Source organism: Macrosteles quadrilineatus, unplaced genomic scaffold (genome assembly GCF_028750875.1).
Source record: "Macrosteles quadrilineatus isolate MER2022 unplaced genomic scaffold, UCM_ALF_1.0 Scaffold_1__1_contigs__length_201487025, whole genome shotgun sequence".
NCBI classification, from domain to species: Eukaryota; Metazoa; Arthropoda; class Insecta; order Hemiptera; family Cicadellidae; genus Macrosteles; species Macrosteles quadrilineatus.
In genome coordinates, this window is record NW_026542594.1 from 181,697,582 (window position 1) to 181,715,851 (window position 18,270).

The window sequence follows — 18,270 nt, forward strand, 5'->3', positions numbered from 1 at the left end:
TTTATGGTTTTGAATCTGGTAACAATTGAATGCATGTGATATATTCAAATTTCTCTCTCTTATTTTAGTGTTAATTTTACAATGTACGCTTTTATTCTTTGGCCATGATACCTAAAGGACAATTTTTGTTAATTGTAATGGTCTAAGTAGCCTAAATAAAATAATGGGATTTAAAATAGAATTATTCAATTCACACAAGTGTTAATAGACATCAACTTACCGTAAATGTTCTTAATATGGACATAAAGTTTTTTATCATTGTATTCCAACCTACTTAGTAAAATCTTCATTCATAGGCTTACGCGGCTGGTGTCATAACTTATTCTCGATCTTCTATTGAGAGCCGTGCAACAAGTCAGTATTTTTACACTATTTGCAAAACCAGCCGTTTTGCACATATAGTCATGAATTAGCATTACTGTAGTGAAAAAGCTGAGACACTGACTCGGCTTGGTTTTCATCAGAAGATCAAGAATTTAGTACTACATACAAACTTTTTTGTACCATAGTGAGTAAATCCTAGGGATGAACAGGTCCCGAAATTCCGGGAAATCTTTGGGGAAAAACTTTTCTCGATTTTCGGGACAAGATTACATTTTACTCGGGAATTTTTCAGGACGGGATTTAATCCGATCGTCAGCGATTTTGCCGCTTTGCGCGTGACGATGACGCTGCTATTGCGAGAGATGTCCACGATAATTCCACGAATGCAAGAGGCAAAGGTATTTCGACGAACGTGCCGTGACCGCGAGTCATTTTGACGTTCGTGTTGTGACCGCGAGTCATTTCGACGATCGTGTTGTGACCGCGAGTCATTTTGAAGATCGCGTTGTGACTGCGAGTCACATCAGCAATGGTGTTGTGACCGCAAGTCATTTCGACAATCGCGCCGTGACCAAGAGGTCAACATATCGTGTTAGGTAGCAATATTCCTCTATACATGTCAAAATTTAGGATTTATTAAGCTAAACTGCTTTTCCACTCATAACCAATTCAGCCCTTAAAAATCTACACAGTATTTTAACCCTCCGAGTGTCATGCGTCGCTGCAGCGACGCGTAACGCACTTTGTATAATGTCGTGCGTCGCTACAGCGACTCGCGAACACTGTTTACGGCGAAGGCTCTATGACTAACTGAATCGGACTGTACTGGATTGAGTTAGGTATCGTTCTTTCCGTAATATTCTAAGCTTTCTCCAGAGGTCTGTCTCTAAGCACTATTCATTTTAGTTCCGAAAATATTGTAGCAGACAGCTGACTGAGCTGACGTGCGTGTATTTGTAAACAGCTAGGTTACCCTCGGACCGATGACTGATGTGTTTTATTACATTTATCATTGTTTTAGTGTTAAAAATCAAAAGTAGTGATATACACGGTGCATTATAAGAAGATTTAAGTGGTTTTGAAGTGCTGGTTGATGATCCTGAAGAAGTAGGTAGTGATATTGATGTAAATTATCAGCCAGATTCCTAGCTATGGTTGGGCTATGCATTCTTAGCTAAACGCTATGTACTGAAATCTGTTTTTTGCCCATAACTTATTTATTTGCAAATCTACTTCCTTATATTATTATATATTTGTAATCCTCATAAAATTTAGAACAAAGTGGCTATTTTCAAATATTTATAGGCCTATAATTTATACAATTTCATTGAGCGCACTTATTTTTTTTTAAATTTTCGAAATTATACATTTTTTTTTACCTAAAAAAATTTTTTTTTAAAAATCTTCCTTATGTTTTATATATAATATTGAAGCCCAAGATTTTCCAAACAAAATGGTATATAGAACAGTATAATTAACATTGTTTTTAAGCTTCTCAGATCAGTTTTAATAAAACCTTGCAAATGAGCAAAAAATAGGCTGACATTAAGGCCAAAACACGTGACACTCGGAGGGTTAAACTGCAGTGAGTGATAGTCTGTTTCAATACCTGGATGGATGTACCGTTCTTAATTCCGTAAGGTATTTCATAATGAGACTGATGTTTTACAGTAAAATTACACCGGATATGAAATTATTTAGTCACAACGTTTTTTCTATACCTGTAAACTCTTACCCATTATTGGTTGTATAGATCAGTACCACAAAGGGTAAAAATTGATTTTTTTTTTTCTTTTTTGTAACTGCAATTTTATTTACCTACTCAAGAAATTCCTTCCCCTCCCGTCCCGTACTAAAAATTCAATCCCGTCCATCCCTAGTAATTACTTTAAAAAGTTTTAGTTTTGAACACAATCACATTTTTCAAATTATCGTACAATTATAGCTGCAAAACATCACTTACCTCTTTCGACAACATCATTGACAACTTGTTTCAGTGAGGCCATGTTGAAAGCAGGGTTAAACCTGGAAAAAACACATGCATCAAACAATGCGGTTAGTAGCAAACATGGCGTAAAACTGTTAGATCGTGAGTATTTTAAAACACAACATAGAAATAATTTCATTAGATATAAGAATTCCACATTTAATAAAACTTTCATGGTCTATGGGGTTAACTAAAATATGTTATTGTTGAAACACACTTCTACGATGAAAATATAGTGTTAAAACGAGGAGAAATATGTTAAAAGAAGAGTATATTAAGTTTCAGAAGCCCAAACATAAATTCAAGTTTATATTACCGGTGTGAAAAATTGCTTTATGAATTAATGTCATGGCTACAAAGAAGTGCTTGATTCCAAACTAATTCAAGAAACAAAATATAAAATTATCTGAAAAATAATAAAATACAATGGATATGTATTTGTTATGATCTGTTCTTTTTTTAAGAAGCTGTCTTGTTGAAAAAAGGCTATTTTTCTTGAAAGACATATTTTTTTCTTGGTTTGCCTATCCTGTTTTGAAAGCTTGAATAAAAATTTAATCAAACCAAATGTCTGAATTTTAAACATTATTTTCCCTTAGGCAGTTTATACTAGCCACAATTTTCTTATTTTCCTTAAATGTAATTAAATACAGGGTTTCCAGAAAAAGTCAAAAAGACAACAATAAGAAAAAAACATTCATTCTTTATTCCTATACTGTACAAAACCAATGCACACATAGACTTATCAACATTAAAATGCTTAATCCACGACTTTACTTATAACAGTGATTTTCATTTCCAATGGTCACTGTATGCATGCTGTAGATAATGCATGAGTAAGCAAAACAGCATGATTGCAAATGGAGAGTGATAAGTCAGCGCATTAGTTGGCACAACAAAATCTCTGACACACATTTGCTGACAAAATTATCAGTAGTTGCTCTAATCCAATAATTATAATTTTTTTATTGTTATATATTGAACAATTCAAACTAACTTACTCCTGGCATTTTTCTTTTCAAATTCATAATTTATTGTAAAATAATTAACAATGATTTTCATCGTCACATGATTGCAATTGGTAGTAATTTTTCTGGTACTAAACTACACCAGCTTAATAACTTATTGAACTTATTTCTTTAATTATTTGCTATTTTTTCTTTGGTATCTATTATATTATTTAAGTAAGCCTAAGCTAGACTATTATTTTCCATGTTATTTCAAAATAATATTCTTTTCATCCCATTGTATCAAAGTTTTTGTTATTTGGTGCAACTGAACGTTTTGGGAGCTGGTTTAAAACTAAACAATCAAATTAAGTAGTTTTAATCTTATTGTTAAATACAATTGAATTGTAGCCTATAAACCCAAGTTAAAGGTCATAGACCAAAAATTTTCATATATTTTTTTTTATTACGGTAAAGGGTTAGTAACAGTTGATTGATCACAAGCCAAAACTTAGGTTAGGCTATGTGTGCACTGTGCAGACTGAGACTACAGTAATTACATACAATCATTTTTCTAAACAGTGACAATCTCGTGGTTATGATTTGCTAAGTTTTAGTTTATATTTTTTATCTAATGTAAAGAAATTTAAACTTGGAATCAATAAAACATCCTACAACGTTAATTATGAAATTAACAATTGATTTAAAGTAGATAGGTACCTTAGAATTGTAAGAACAAAATTGGACAAATATTGAACAGATAACAATTCAGAAAAGTTTATTTTAGGGCCTACATATTCATGAATGAATAAAAGATCAACGAGTTGTAATAAACTTGATTTTTAAACTTGTGATTTAAATCTGCCCAGACAAAAATGATTGTAGGCCCTAACTAAAAATGATTTAATAAGCAATTACTTTGCACTACATAGCTTCACCATAAATTCAAGACATTTAAACACCAAAGAATTATTGGGGTTTAGCTATTAAAATATTTTAATTGTATATTGTACAAACAAGCTTTACTAGTAAATATTTAGTTTAAAGTTAAAAAATAGTAAAATACACATTACATAGGTTAATTCTTCCCCCTCAATAGATTTTTACTTGTAGTAAATTTCCTTACGCCTAGATAGGAAAGTATCAGCGAAATTTCCTATAAGGAAGTATCTATTATTGTAACCTTCACAGTAAAACGTCATAGATGTATCTGGGACAACTAAAGTTTATAGTTATAATTTTTCAAAACCGAAGAGCAGTGTATTCAAATTATTGTAACGTTTTAACGTAGGTTATATTTAGGCTACCTGTCCGTTACTGTGTAAGTAGTAAACTATGATAAACATTCTTTCATCTTGCTGAAATTTGGAATGGTTGTGTGGAACACATATTTATCTAATAATCGGGAATAATTTGTATGATGAACAAAGTTTTTACGATATTTCGGGATCTGGATCTTACCCTCTTCTCAGGTGAGCTTATAGGATTGGTCCTATCCTTGAAATGTTGTAGGTAAATACTTTCAAAACCTCAGGAGGGTGTCAAATTCCAGATCCCAAAACCTCAGAAAAACTGTGTTTTTTACTGATCGTGATGGAAAATGCATCCACTATGATCATGTAAACTCACTATCACAAATAATTACCTCGCAACATATATTTGTTCATAAAGAGCAATTGTTATGTAGTATCCAATATTATTCCTAAGAAGAAAAATTAATTCATTTAGATTGCTTATTTATGCATTTGTCAAATTTGTAATTTTACTGTGTTTCATTGTCTAGGTTCTATGCGTTCAATAAAAACCAACCTTTTGTAAGATCCTCATAGCTCAAATTAACAAGTATGCAAATACTTGTGGGAATTAGTTTACAGAACAAATTCTGGCAGTAATCTAAATTTTAAAACTAAATTTCCCTTTTCTATAAACTTTTTTAACTACGTTTTCCAAAGCCGCTGGAGTTTCACTTATTTTGATGATTTTAAGCAGCGAACAATGCTTTTAATTTATTTTCCCTATTACTATTGACTACTAAATCAACAAACTAAATTACAAATTTTGGCCTTATGTAGCCTATTTATAATTTGATATTTAAAGAAATATGACTTTACAAGTTTTCTATTATTTCAAAAAGAACTTGAAATCTAACATTTTGTTCTTTTTACAGAATTTTTTACGTTGGTAGGTTATAGGTGGACTAGTAATTGATGGACACACCTCGCACGCACAATACACAATATACAATACACCAGGTCGTTTCAATTGTGATTGTTGGACACAACACAATTGCTGTCCCACCCATTGCTCAATCAAAGCTTTAAAACAATTCAATGGATCAATCAAAACTATACTACTAACATTGATCAATGGTCATTAGTATATTTCTGTTAACTTTTTATATTGTTTGAACATCAAAATCTATTCAATTTCAAATTTTGATAGAAGTATATTTTTTACCTATAATTAAACATATACTTTTTCTTTAATCAATTTGTTCTGATAAGTGCGTAATTTTTTACCTGCTGTTGAACAAATTCCATCTTTACTCATAAAATAAATACTATGTTCATAAAATGGACAAGTTTTATTTTTTGGTGCGATTCTTTTTTCAGTTTTCTCCAATATTAATTTTGTGGGCAACTTTGTCCAAATTTTAAGACCAAACCAATCAGAAAAACTAATTTTAACATTTTATTAATTAGTCCTGACCTACTAACTTATTAGGCTACTTAAACATTACAGGAATAACAAAGTTATATAATATGTGAGCTGTTCATGTTTTTTTTTTACGCAACACTCCTATATTTATAGTAAGACAAGTCAAGGCCGCATGGTTCTAGCTGGCAAGTGTTTGCATAACAAATTATGTTTGTTTTTGTTGTAGCATACAAACAGTAAACACGTTAACATAAAGGTTTAGTAACCAATTATAAAGGATAATACCTTGTAAACCTTTAGTTTAACCCTATCCCACAAAAAACACTTTTGTTAATTTAACTACAAATTTCTCCTAAACATCTTTGTCACTATACCAAACAAAACTGAACAATGCCTTCTTTACCTGTCTATTCTTTCCCCAATGCTCATTCCTTTTGGTTCACTCATGTTGCTCAGTTAACCATAAACGTACAAAAACACTTCACAATTGCAGGCTACAAACTCTAGCAGCACTACAATATGACAGCACGAGGGACGCTAACGTCGCGGTCTACTCGCCAACTCACACACAGGTGATAACGCTTTGTTATCAGCTGTTTATTTTACTCATGACAGCCACCTACACCACCAAACATTGGTGAACTCATCAGTGTTACATAAACGCTTTTTATTGTTTAGATAAAGAGTAGGTTTTTTTATGATTTTTATCGCATGTAGTTTTATCTGTTTTGGTTTTATGAGAACTAACAATATGCTGTTAGTCCATCAAGTAGTAGGCTACCTAATGTACACAGCAATAAATAAAATAAATTAATTAGTTTTTTCTTGATTCACAATTTACAGGTTGGTGAAAAAATTTAAACACCCCGTTTCCGTAAACCAGCAAACTCAGCAAATATCCTTTGCTTTATTAATTTATAAATGTGTTCTCAAGTATATATTCAAAAGTGAAATAATTGAAGGCCATTTACTAGTATAACATTTTCTCAGTTAGGACTTAAAGCGGTATGTTTCAAAAATATTTTACATATTTTTGATTTAAATAAGTTATTAAAAATCTAGAATGAAAATATACTTTCTCCTCCTATACCATAGTGTAGGGTATAGTATACTTAAGGAGCAAGTCCCTACTGTTTTCGCCAAAATTTTTAGTTTGAGTTTTGAGTTGATATATTTGTTTTAGGTCCCCCTGAACCAGAAAAAGTGTTTTTTGGAGTGATGTCTGTCTGTGTGTGTGTCTGAATGTGTGGTACAGACTACACCTGAAGTCCGATTTTGATGAAATTTGGTAAATATTTAGGTACTAGATGATATCTCCATGCGTTTTTCACTTTATCGTAATTTAAATTTTTAATGGGGATTTTCCTAAAAAACCATTTAAGATAACAAAAATTCAAATTTTCTCTAAAATGGCCAGAACGATTTTGATAGACGTTTAGTATGTTATAGTCTTTTAAATTCTAAACAAAATGGTACAACTCCCATTGTTAAAATTACTTTTCAATAGTTGTTGTAACTCCCATAAAATAACAGAGAATCGGATTTTCCAAAAACTTTTGATTTTAAAATTAGTAGGTACCTATATTATAATCCTTATAATTCTAAATTAAATAATGCAATCCCCTATTACTGTAAAAATGATGGTTAAAAAGTTATTGCAACTTTGTGATTTTCCCTGTTATATCAAATCAACTCCCACCCATGATAAAGGTTGTTGACAAGCTAATGGGAGAAAGTATGTGTCAGATTGCTGATACTGTTTATTTGTGCCCTAAAGTAACTTGTTTAAGTTTGGCAAGGCCTATTAGTTAGACCTACTAAAAAGATATTGTTACAGGTTACGTATCTTGACGTCCACAATTCCTCAGTCGAACTTCCGTTTACTAGTTTCAACTTTAGTCATTTTCAAAAAACGTTAAAATATTTGATTCATTGAATGTTGTCAAATTTTGTCAAATACATTTTAACAGGTTACGTTATAATTGATTACCAATTCCGGAAGGCTACCACATGAATAAAAACGATTATTACTGTCAAAGTTATCATAGGCCTAAGAAATGTTTAAAAATGCACTTTCCTCAATTTTCAAAATCCATTTAAGTTCACCACATTATTTCAATATCACTAAGTTAAACCAAGTAACTTAAGTAACAAGACAAAAGCGATGATAATGTTAGCAAAAATAATATACTCTTTGAAAAACTAAGTAGGCTACTAGATCATAATACTCGAGCTGCTCAAGTTCCTCTACTACAGACACTTAACACAACGGATGCTTCTTGGAAAATGTAGGGTAGGCCTACCTTTCTAAAACAAATGTAAGTAAGGTAGGTTCCTATTGAAATATTGAGAGTTATCTTATACTCAGAACTCAGATGAAATGTATTTTCTTAAATTGTTTTCTACGTCATTTTGTGTATTTAACCTAGCCTATACCTATTAACAGTGCACGTCTAACTATGGCAAGTGTTAGTGAGTTTAGATAAACATTATACTGACCCGTGGTCAGAAGTATTCATGACTCCTCTTGGTAAAACAACAAAGTGGTAGCAAATGGAAACTGAAACAAACATCAACACAACGGATATGCTGAGAAGGGCACACCAAACACTACAGCAAGCAAATAAACACTTAAACTGACAGCATGCAACAACTTTCAAAATAAGGCCTAGGTACAGAAAAAGATTGGAGCTTACGCAGCATTTCTACGCTGCAGTAAATTAGGCCGAGATATATTTGAGGGACAAAATTGTAAATGTTTGAAAATCATTCTAATTAGCCTATAGGCCTACTCTAAAATACCTCTTCGTGTTTGATTAAAGCCTATTTTTGAAGAATTACCAGTTTAGCAATCATGTTTTGTACCTAAATAGTCCTGCCAGGACATGCCTGCTAGAGAAGATTAGTTTAGTTTTAACGGAAAAGAAAGCACAACCCTAGCTTTAAGAAATAAAAGTACCTATATTACTTATTTTAGAAAATGTATATCATCATCTTTATTTTCAGTGAGTGGATAATATTTTAATAAGATTGTTTTAAATTGAGTTATTGAAGTGGCTACCTGGTGAGAGGTCTATTTAAATCGGAACTACACCAATTATTATAACACAGACTAATAGAATCAAACCCTTTTTACTGCATTCCCTAAAACCGGAACCTGGGTTAACCGAAACCATCTTAATAGTTTCAAATTAATTGGAAAATTTGTTAGGGAACAGGAAACATTTGCAATGGCACTTAAAGGTTGATTCACACATACATCAGTCCAGTCTCAGTTGCATCCGCTGAGGCTGATGGGCCTCAGTCAACTGTCCATTAAAGGTTTCAGTCTCCGTCTTTCCGTTTTTTACAGTGATGTTAAGTCAGGAATTTTTAATTTAAACACACCTATTCTATCAATTTTTACTGTCCATCTTGTTGATTGTTACAATCACTACTTAAAATGTAGGCCTATAAATAACAAAACAATTGTTTACCGGTAACCACAAACGCACATATCACACTTTTCACTTGTTCCTCAGGCGTCCGAACCATCCCAAAGTGGGAAGAAAACTTAAATTGACTGATGGACGCAGGCAGAGCAACTGATGGACATGTGTTGGGACTGCACGAAAGAAAATGTATTAAAGAATAATTTTTATACTGTCAAGTGAACTGTGACGGAACTGATGTTTGTGAATCGGCCTTCATGGAACAAACTACAACATGGATCGCATTGTGTGTTTTAAGATAACCCTAACTTAATTAAATAACAAGAAAATTACTGTTGTGGAATTCTTTGAGTGGACATAACATTACATTTTCAAGTTATCATTGACTTAAGTTAATTTTAATCGAAAAAAGGCTAACTTACCGTATCTGATAACAGTAGACTGCAGAGAACAGTAAGATTGACCGACAATGTATTTATTATAATTTGACAATGTTACCTGTAGGCCTAACTAGAACGTTTTGTGAAAATAGATTTGATTTTGTTTTGTTCCTTTACTTTGGTTTACTATGATTAGTCCGGGTTTTAATAAACTAGGCCTATTGACAAATATTTTACCCGTACAGTGTTTCAAGTTTAGGTTACTTAGGGCCTACTAATCCTAAATAGCCATTGGTCTAGGATTTTTCAGAGACTGTGTTAAGTTAAGTTATTTACTGAGTAGACATTGAATAAACTCAGTGGCAGAATACTTTTTAGATCTTAAGTAACTTTTATGTGTAATAACCAAAGTTTTTAAGGAAGGCTGGATAACTAATGGTAAGATTTAATTTATATTCCACAAATTATAGGCCTATAGTTGAATAGATACAACTTCCGTATCGGAGAGGTGTGGAGGGGTAGCGAGCAGTGGGGAGACTGCCGTTGCGGTGTTGCCGCGTTGTTAGTCGCAGTGAGCGGGAATTGCAATTGCAACTTCCTCACAGAATATGCGCACCAGCGCCAGCTTACAACAACGCACGCAGCGTTACACTGTGTGCTGTGCTGTAATTTTGTGTTATCTGTTGACAGTTAGAGAACATCTGCTGATAGGAAAGTGTTGTAAACAGAACAGCGTAGAGGTACAGAAACATTTGTTCCAAAATAAATGATTCCCTATGTTTGGAACACTCTTTGATATATTTACTGACTTCTGGTGGGAAACGACATTTCTGTTGTAAACCCAAAATATACTGTGAAATACACATGTGATGACTATTCCAACATCAAAAAATTTTTCCTAGCTTAGGGGACTTCTAAACTCTCGCGGACAGTATACTGTACTCGAAGTAGTCACTGTCATAACACTGGAGGAACTGCACATGTGCGTGCGGGCGTGGAGATGCAGTGCGATATGGCAACAGCGCCTGTTGCTATGGAAACCGCGTCAGGCTCTCTTTGCTCTTATTGGTCAGGTAGTCAACCTGGCAGTTCTCCCTCTTACTCGAACGTCAGATCGCCCCACCACGCCGATACGGAAGTTGTATCTATTCAAGTATAGTCATAACATAAAAAAATTAACTTTAAGTTAAAATAAAATAAAACCCCCTCATGAGTTTAGAGCTAACTTAAGATAGGCCTAGTGCCAATTTAAGCCTGCCGTATAGACCTAAACCTGAACGAGGCCTAGCTTAACTTAGTAAATGATGAGGCAACAGATTTTTAAAGCTGGCAGTCAATCCTAACATGTAACTCAGCGTAGCATAAATTTACTTATTGTAACCAAAACTATACAGTAGGTGATCCAACTTGTTTTCTAGAACAAAAATAGGACTAACTTGTCAAACACCCTTAGTTTAAGTTATAGGTAAATTAGGATGGTGAACTTTGACGACCACGGCTGGAAAGCTACTAGTGGGATCATCACAAGTATACGAGTAGTTCTATACTTATCTGTTCAGGTCACTTATGAAATAGGTAGCCTACACCTAAGTAGGTATCTTAGGCTACTTATTAATTAGCCTATTCAGAATTCCTTAGCTTGGGTTATTAACTAGACAATTTCTTGATCAGCATTGTAGGCCTACGTGTTATTAAATTTACGGAAAGTAGGCCAAAATAAAAGAAACGTCTTATAACACTTAAAACATATATTTACGCTTATACTGTTACTCACAAGACGGTACCTATACAAAAAAGATGGTAAGTGGTGATTGATTTCAATTGGACACTATAATCATCATCAGACCCAATAAGCGAATGATGAGATTCGCTTATTGGGTCTGATGATGATTGAAGTGTCCAATCAAAATCGATCACCACTTAACTTACCATCTTTTTTTGTATAGGTGCCAACTTATTTACCGTCTTGTGAGTAACAGTATAAGCGTAAATATATGTTTTAAGTGTTATAAGACATTTCTTTTATTTACTTTCTATTAACTAGATATAGGCTCTACCCTCTAGGGGGTTTGATCAGCGTACAGTACAGTTTCTTAACTGGGCTACGCAAATATCGATTGAAACTATCGATTCGATTGGTAAACCTTCATGCGATTTTTTCACCATCAGCAAGTTTGGTTGGTTAGGTTATGTTATGATAGTTTTATTTTATAATAGATATAAGTTAGGCTATTTAAACATAACTTATTCATTATTAATCAATATTTTCTATTTCATAGTTTCAATCAATATTAAGGCTGCGCTTTAATGTACTTTACGTCCTACACTCCTTCGAATTAAAATATCAGTTATTCGATTGTTTCATTCGATATATCGTTTGGTTAGTTAGGTTAGGTTAACCTTACCTAACTAACCAAACGATGTAACTTATCGAATAATCAATATAACGATCGATATTTTCATTCCAATGAGTGTATGTAGGACGTTAAGTAAAGTGCAGCCAATATTAGCGTAGCCCAGTTAAGAAACTGTACCCTTTGATCATATTAACTTAGTTGATTAGCTTGAATAAGAGTTAGGATAATGACTTAATATGCAAAGTAAGTTAGGCCCTTAATATCAATGAGAATTTCAGGATGGCACAAAGCTTATTGGAACTTCAGTGGCTTTTTAGGGTCTGGTAAAAATTAGGCCTTAGTACTAGGATTGCCAAATTAGCCTAAGCTAGGCCTAGCCTAGTCTAACTTATGTTTGGTATTTTCTGACAACACAATGTGTGTAAATATATACACAAGAATAGGTAATGCAAATTGCTAGCTTGAAAACAAACAAGAGAAACTAAAGGATTGGTTAACGAAAGCCAATAACACAATAAAAAGTGTTAGGTTCTCATTTATCCAGGTAAAACTGCAAAATATTTAAATTGAGCCATGTCACCTACCTCTGAGGGCAAGGAGGGGTTAGTCTAAGGGATATGCAAACAACAATGTACACGCTAAAGAAGGATGTTACCACTTTATAATAAAATATTAACTTAATAATTATCCTACCTTATGATCAAAGAAGAAATTAGATACACGAACAATTAATTAGTTAAATAGTCATTTTCATATGACGACGACGACAGCTGACCACACCGATGATAATCAAATATGGCTGCGATAATATACTACTGAAGTCAAGTTCGTTGGAAGAAAAAATAATGTATTTGTCACTACTAAATTTTATCAATTTTCATAAATCGGCCAGTATAAACAATCTTATTTTATTGATGTCAAAAATTAATAAATTTCTTTTGGTCAAAAATGTAACTACTTCAACATGATTTGACAACTAGAGTAAATTTGTTGGACAGGTGGAATACAGTATAAAAGAAGACAGGTGGAGTGAGAAGTGAGGACAACTCACGCAGCCTTGCAGGTGGGATTTAATCCATGATTCAAAATTTGCTTAATCACTTCTGCACTTCAAATTAATATTAACAAATTTAAAAACTTAAAAATGTCATGTTTTCAGCGTCAAAAAGCATGCATTCAATGTTTGCAGCTGAAAAATCATATTTTTCTCCCACGAAAACCCCATAAAATTCCATTAATTTCAGGGCCGGTTCTAGACATGTTATTGTAAGCAAACAACATTCCGGCGCCCCCCCCCCTCATAAAACGTATCACGGTAATCCAGTGCGGATTTTAGTAAAATATCAATGTTGCCCCCTTAGTACTAAAACATTTTTTTACAAAAATTTTACTTTTATTTAGTAACATTTATTATTATTTGCCCCAAATGATTGCGGGCAACCGATCAAGTGATTTTCCGCGTGATCGTGGCGGGACGTTCGCGATTTCGCAGCAATCCCCCAATCGTGGAGTAGGAGTAGCAATAATAATATGTCCCGTAATCGCGGGTAATATACGTGATTTTACAGGGATCGCGCCATTATTATAGGTGGTAATGATAATGTTTCGCAATCACGGGAGATGTTCACGATTTAACCACGATGACGGGGCCGCTTTTATTGGGTTAATTTAGGGTCACAATTACCGTAAATAGGACACTGGTGGTAGTAATGATTATCTCTGGATTGGATACACGAACAAATACGAGAAAACAAACTGCTTTAATGTAAGAAATGCACCAAAACGTTTGGCCATATAACATTTTGTTTATTATTAATTGTGGTTATTGTCTTTTGGGAACAATAATAAATCAAGTATGGGAGTATGCATAAGAGAGTAAAAATTTTGAAACGTACGTTTTATGTCCCTGGCCTATTTCGTAGATACTGTATTTGTAATATATTATTATGTGTTTTAATATTTTTTGGGACGGGGACAACATGTTTTACTGTACAAACATTTACAGTATTTGGTTTTAAATAAGTTCTAGGTATTTTTTTTAGTTTTGTAAAGTCTCGAAATTCACGACCATCACGTAACCCTAGGGTACATTTTTCAACTTTCACGCTGTTTTTAGACTAATCACAGTAATCACTCATGGCGAAATATACAATTTCATTTTTTATGTCATCAATAGTTATACATTTTACAAAAAAGGGCCATATAATAATTTTATTTTCATTGCGAAAAGACTACCATGACAAAATAAGTCTGTCCCTCGATTTGACGTCCCGACCATAAAGGCAAAATTGCAACTTTGAAACACGACAGTGGCAAGCCTAGCGGTGATAGCGTCAGTAGGTTTTAGAGACTGGTTCGGGATGTGCGATAGTTTTGTTGTACCGGCGGTTTTGCAGTAAAAAAAATTGAAGTACAAGATTAATATAGATAAGTTTGTGATTTTTGTAATTTTGGTGTGTCCACGACCGTACATAGTCATTTTATGAAGTAGACATGGTGTTAATTTTTGTTGATATGATATTTTAATATGCTACGTTACTAGAAATCCACTTTGCCTCCTCAGACAGGGCTGAGGTGTAGGTCTGCCACTAAAACAGAGCCAAATAATACGTGATTTCACGACCGGGGCATCACGACCATCAATGCTTTTTCACGACCATAATAGCTTTATCAATTGTACTGCGTTATGGTTGTGAAAATAAATTTAAGCATCATTGTAAATTGCAAAGTTTAGTTTAATTGTTTGTTATAACAGTACCCTAGCTACAATTAATTCTAGGATGTAAAAAAATAAATTGTTTATGTTTAAATCGACACGTATTTTTATTACCATATACAAGGTAACGCTTAAATGGTACCAGATTTATATATATATAATAAGTATAAAATAAAAACAAATTATGGTTTATCAAGTCTTGTGGAATATTATAAGAATAATAGTAGTGGAATGAAAACCTAAATAAGCAATATAGTTATTGTCGTTAATCGCCAATTCCAGACCGTAACACTTGTCCCTGACCATAACGGTCATGATTTGGATCATAAAAAATTCAAAAATTGATATATCATCATATTCCAATGTTTTATACACACAAGAAGGACGCCTCTATAAAAACGTTAAGGTATTTCATATATCAGAAACGTTAGTTAGGATATTTTAACTTAAAAAAAAATGTTTTTTAATTTTTTGATTTTTTTTAGAAAGGCTAAATTTACCAAAGCCTTAATGAGCTGTTTATTGCAAAATGACCCTTAAACTAAATATATTTACAGCAAAACATATTTATAAAAATAACATTACTGGAACAATTTGTAATATTCATTTTTACGTCTGTTATGGTCGTGACAGAATTACGTGTTTTCCCATTAAAGATGCTATTAAAAAAAAACCACCAAAGATATTGCATTACCATGAACATTTTATTAATTTTTAAATGTAAATAAAATAAAATAAATAAAAAACATTTTGAAATATAAAAAAATTAGCCTATAAAGTGCTTTTTTTGAAAATGTAAGTTTTTAAATTTTCACTCCATGAGTCTCCCACCTTCGATATACAATTACCATGTAACTCCTTACTGATCCATATACACTCTTATTTGGCAATATACAATTTTAACCTAGAATTGAATACCATTTGCATATTCAATGCCTCTATTAGTCCCTTCCTTCCATAATACAGGTACTAAACATTGAAGAGAGCTTAGAACGTACTTTGCTTACCCCTTAAACTGGCCCTGCTCCATTCGCATAGTCCAATAAATCTGGATCAAATAAATGCTAAACAGAGGTTTGCACGTTTTATAGCCAATTTGATCCCATACCGTAGATCCATAGCCTCCTAATACAAGGCCCTAAAAACACTTTATTACCCTCCCTTTAGCAGCAAACCTGGGTAAAGTTAAACCTAATGTTATTCAAATAGAAGCTCAAATCAGGCAAATGGAAATTAGCTTATTCTGCGGGTTGGCTGTGGCGGGGTATTTATATTTAATTGAAATTGAATTAATTTTAGTCGAGTTATGATGCTAACGGACATATATGAATTTGGACAAATGTTTTTTTTTCGCTCCTGGGGACCTCACGTTTAAAACTAAGAGATTTAGCGATCTCTACTTTTACTATAAGAGTTTACTAAGAGACCTGGGAACGCTTATTCCATATATATAGCCTATATGCGAAAGTCTATATCATGGTCAAATGAACGAGAAATGTATTAGTACAGAAAAAAACAACAGTAAAATTCTTATTATTTTAACTTAAATTGTAAAATTGTCAAGATTCCTAAAGGAAAGATTCTCTATGGAAATTGTGATGAATGTCACAAACAGATACTGTATGAGTCATCATCAGTTCTAGGCCAAGGTCCTAGCATAAATTGTCTAGAGGAAACTTATAACCATTGACTTGAATGGTGCAAGTAGTGTTCTCATCTTACATTGTTAATATGGTTTGTTATTACGTTTTTTCATAAATAAATTTTGGAGTTCCTTGATGGTGTCTTATAACAATCTTGTTTCCTGTGTGTAGGAGGTATTACATTCTGATTGAAACTGTAAAATAAAGTACCAGTAATTTGACAAATACTTTCTCCCATTAGCTTGTCAACAACCCTTGTGATTGGCAAAGAGTTGGGAGTATTTGTGATGTTTTATTGGGGATGATCACAAAGTTCCAATTAATAACTTTTGAACAGCAATTTTTACAGCAATGAGGGTTGTACCATTTTCGGTTTAGAGTTGAAAGGACTAAGTGTATGACATAATGGATTGCAATCAATATTAGTCGAGACATTGTTATTTTATGGGTTATATGGGAAAATAACAAGAAACTGCAATATAACTTATGAACCATAATTTTAAAGCAATGGGGGTTGTACAATTTTGTTTAGAGTGACCGGTATATAAGGGACATATAACATACTAAATTTTAATCAAAATCGTTTGAGTACAGGTAGTTTATTTGAAAATCTGATTTGTTTATGAGAAAATCACCATATAAATTAAAACCAAAAAAACCTCTGAAGAAGTATCTCATACCGGTACCATATTTAATCTAAATTAGACCACATGTGTGGTCTGTTTAAGCTACAAATCACACATACACTTGGGACAGATTACAGACACAGCAAACATAGTTCAGGCAATATATCACCCAAACAGATACATCCACCGAAAACTTAAACTTGAAAATTATGACAAAAATATAAAACTTTCACCATAGTAGTACGCTTTTTCTGCGCGTAACAGGATGAGTGAACGTGAGCGCAATAAGGGGCGAGTAACTATGGTGAACACAATGTTATTTGTATAGACAAAACGACCAATCTCAGTTAACAACAATCATAACTTTTTGTCCATTAAAACCAAAGTCATTGTTAAAATTTGTGGTGTATTTCCAACAATAAGGCGGTAAATCCATCATACCTGTACAAAAGTCTTTTGTAAATTAATCTAAAAAATTTTGCACAATAGTTTAACTGATAACGTTTGTTTTCTCCATACAGGGAGATAAAGTTAAAAGAAACAAAGATATCTTAAAAGAGGTTTCTTTCTTAGAGTGGATTAATTTTTTTTTGTTAATCACCATACTGTAAAGACAAATTAAACATGCTTTAAGATCAAATGTCCTAAACGGAAAAGAACCGATTTTAAATTATCTTTAGCTTGTCTATTGGATGTTTAACTAAATGCATAAATTAAATGTTTCGTGTTTCCGTGTGTTATGTGTTTTGTTCTCCATTTATTATTAAACTTTTGACAAACTCCACTGCGAGGAATATGAAGACTACTTGACATTCTTCTGACCTGATGATGTGCTCCATTCGTAGCATGAAACAGCTGTAGTCTACTAACTACAAAGGATCGCTTTGATAGTAACAAGGTAATTTAAACCACTATATAGTTAATTCAGACGATCCAGAGGCCATTCCACCATGACATTAGGAATTATTTGAGTAAAAATATGATCAAGCAATTATGGAAATTTGAAATTTGTAGTCTGCAGGTTTACTGCAGGGGTATTTTTATAAGTAAAAATGCAATTCACACTCTGTCTTGAGAAGTGTATAAAACAGAGCCCTGATTAAGGTACCAGGAGGACAAAAAATAAACAGAAACAAGCAAAAATACACAACAATTCCTAAGGCTCATAGCATAGTTTGATAAAAAGAACAAACATACAGAC

General features: G+C 32.9%; 1 protein-coding gene across 3 annotated transcripts in view; it reads right to left on the minus strand.

Annotated features, from left to right (window-relative positions):
* The window catches only part of LOC128991126 (AP-1 complex subunit gamma-1), a 51,488-nt gene that overhangs the window by 32,964 nt on the left and 254 nt on the right, over nt 1-18,270 (minus strand). For 2 of the 3 annotated variants that reach the window (XM_054413894.1, XM_054413877.1), the window contains exon 2: nt 2,288-2,349. In XM_054413894.1, the coding sequence (XP_054269869.1) occupies nt 2,288-2,349 (62 nt within the window). Of the gene's footprint in view, nt 1-2,287; nt 2,350-6,319; nt 6,403-18,270 lie in introns of those variants that run through there. The other variant, XM_054413884.1, reaches the window with a different exon arrangement.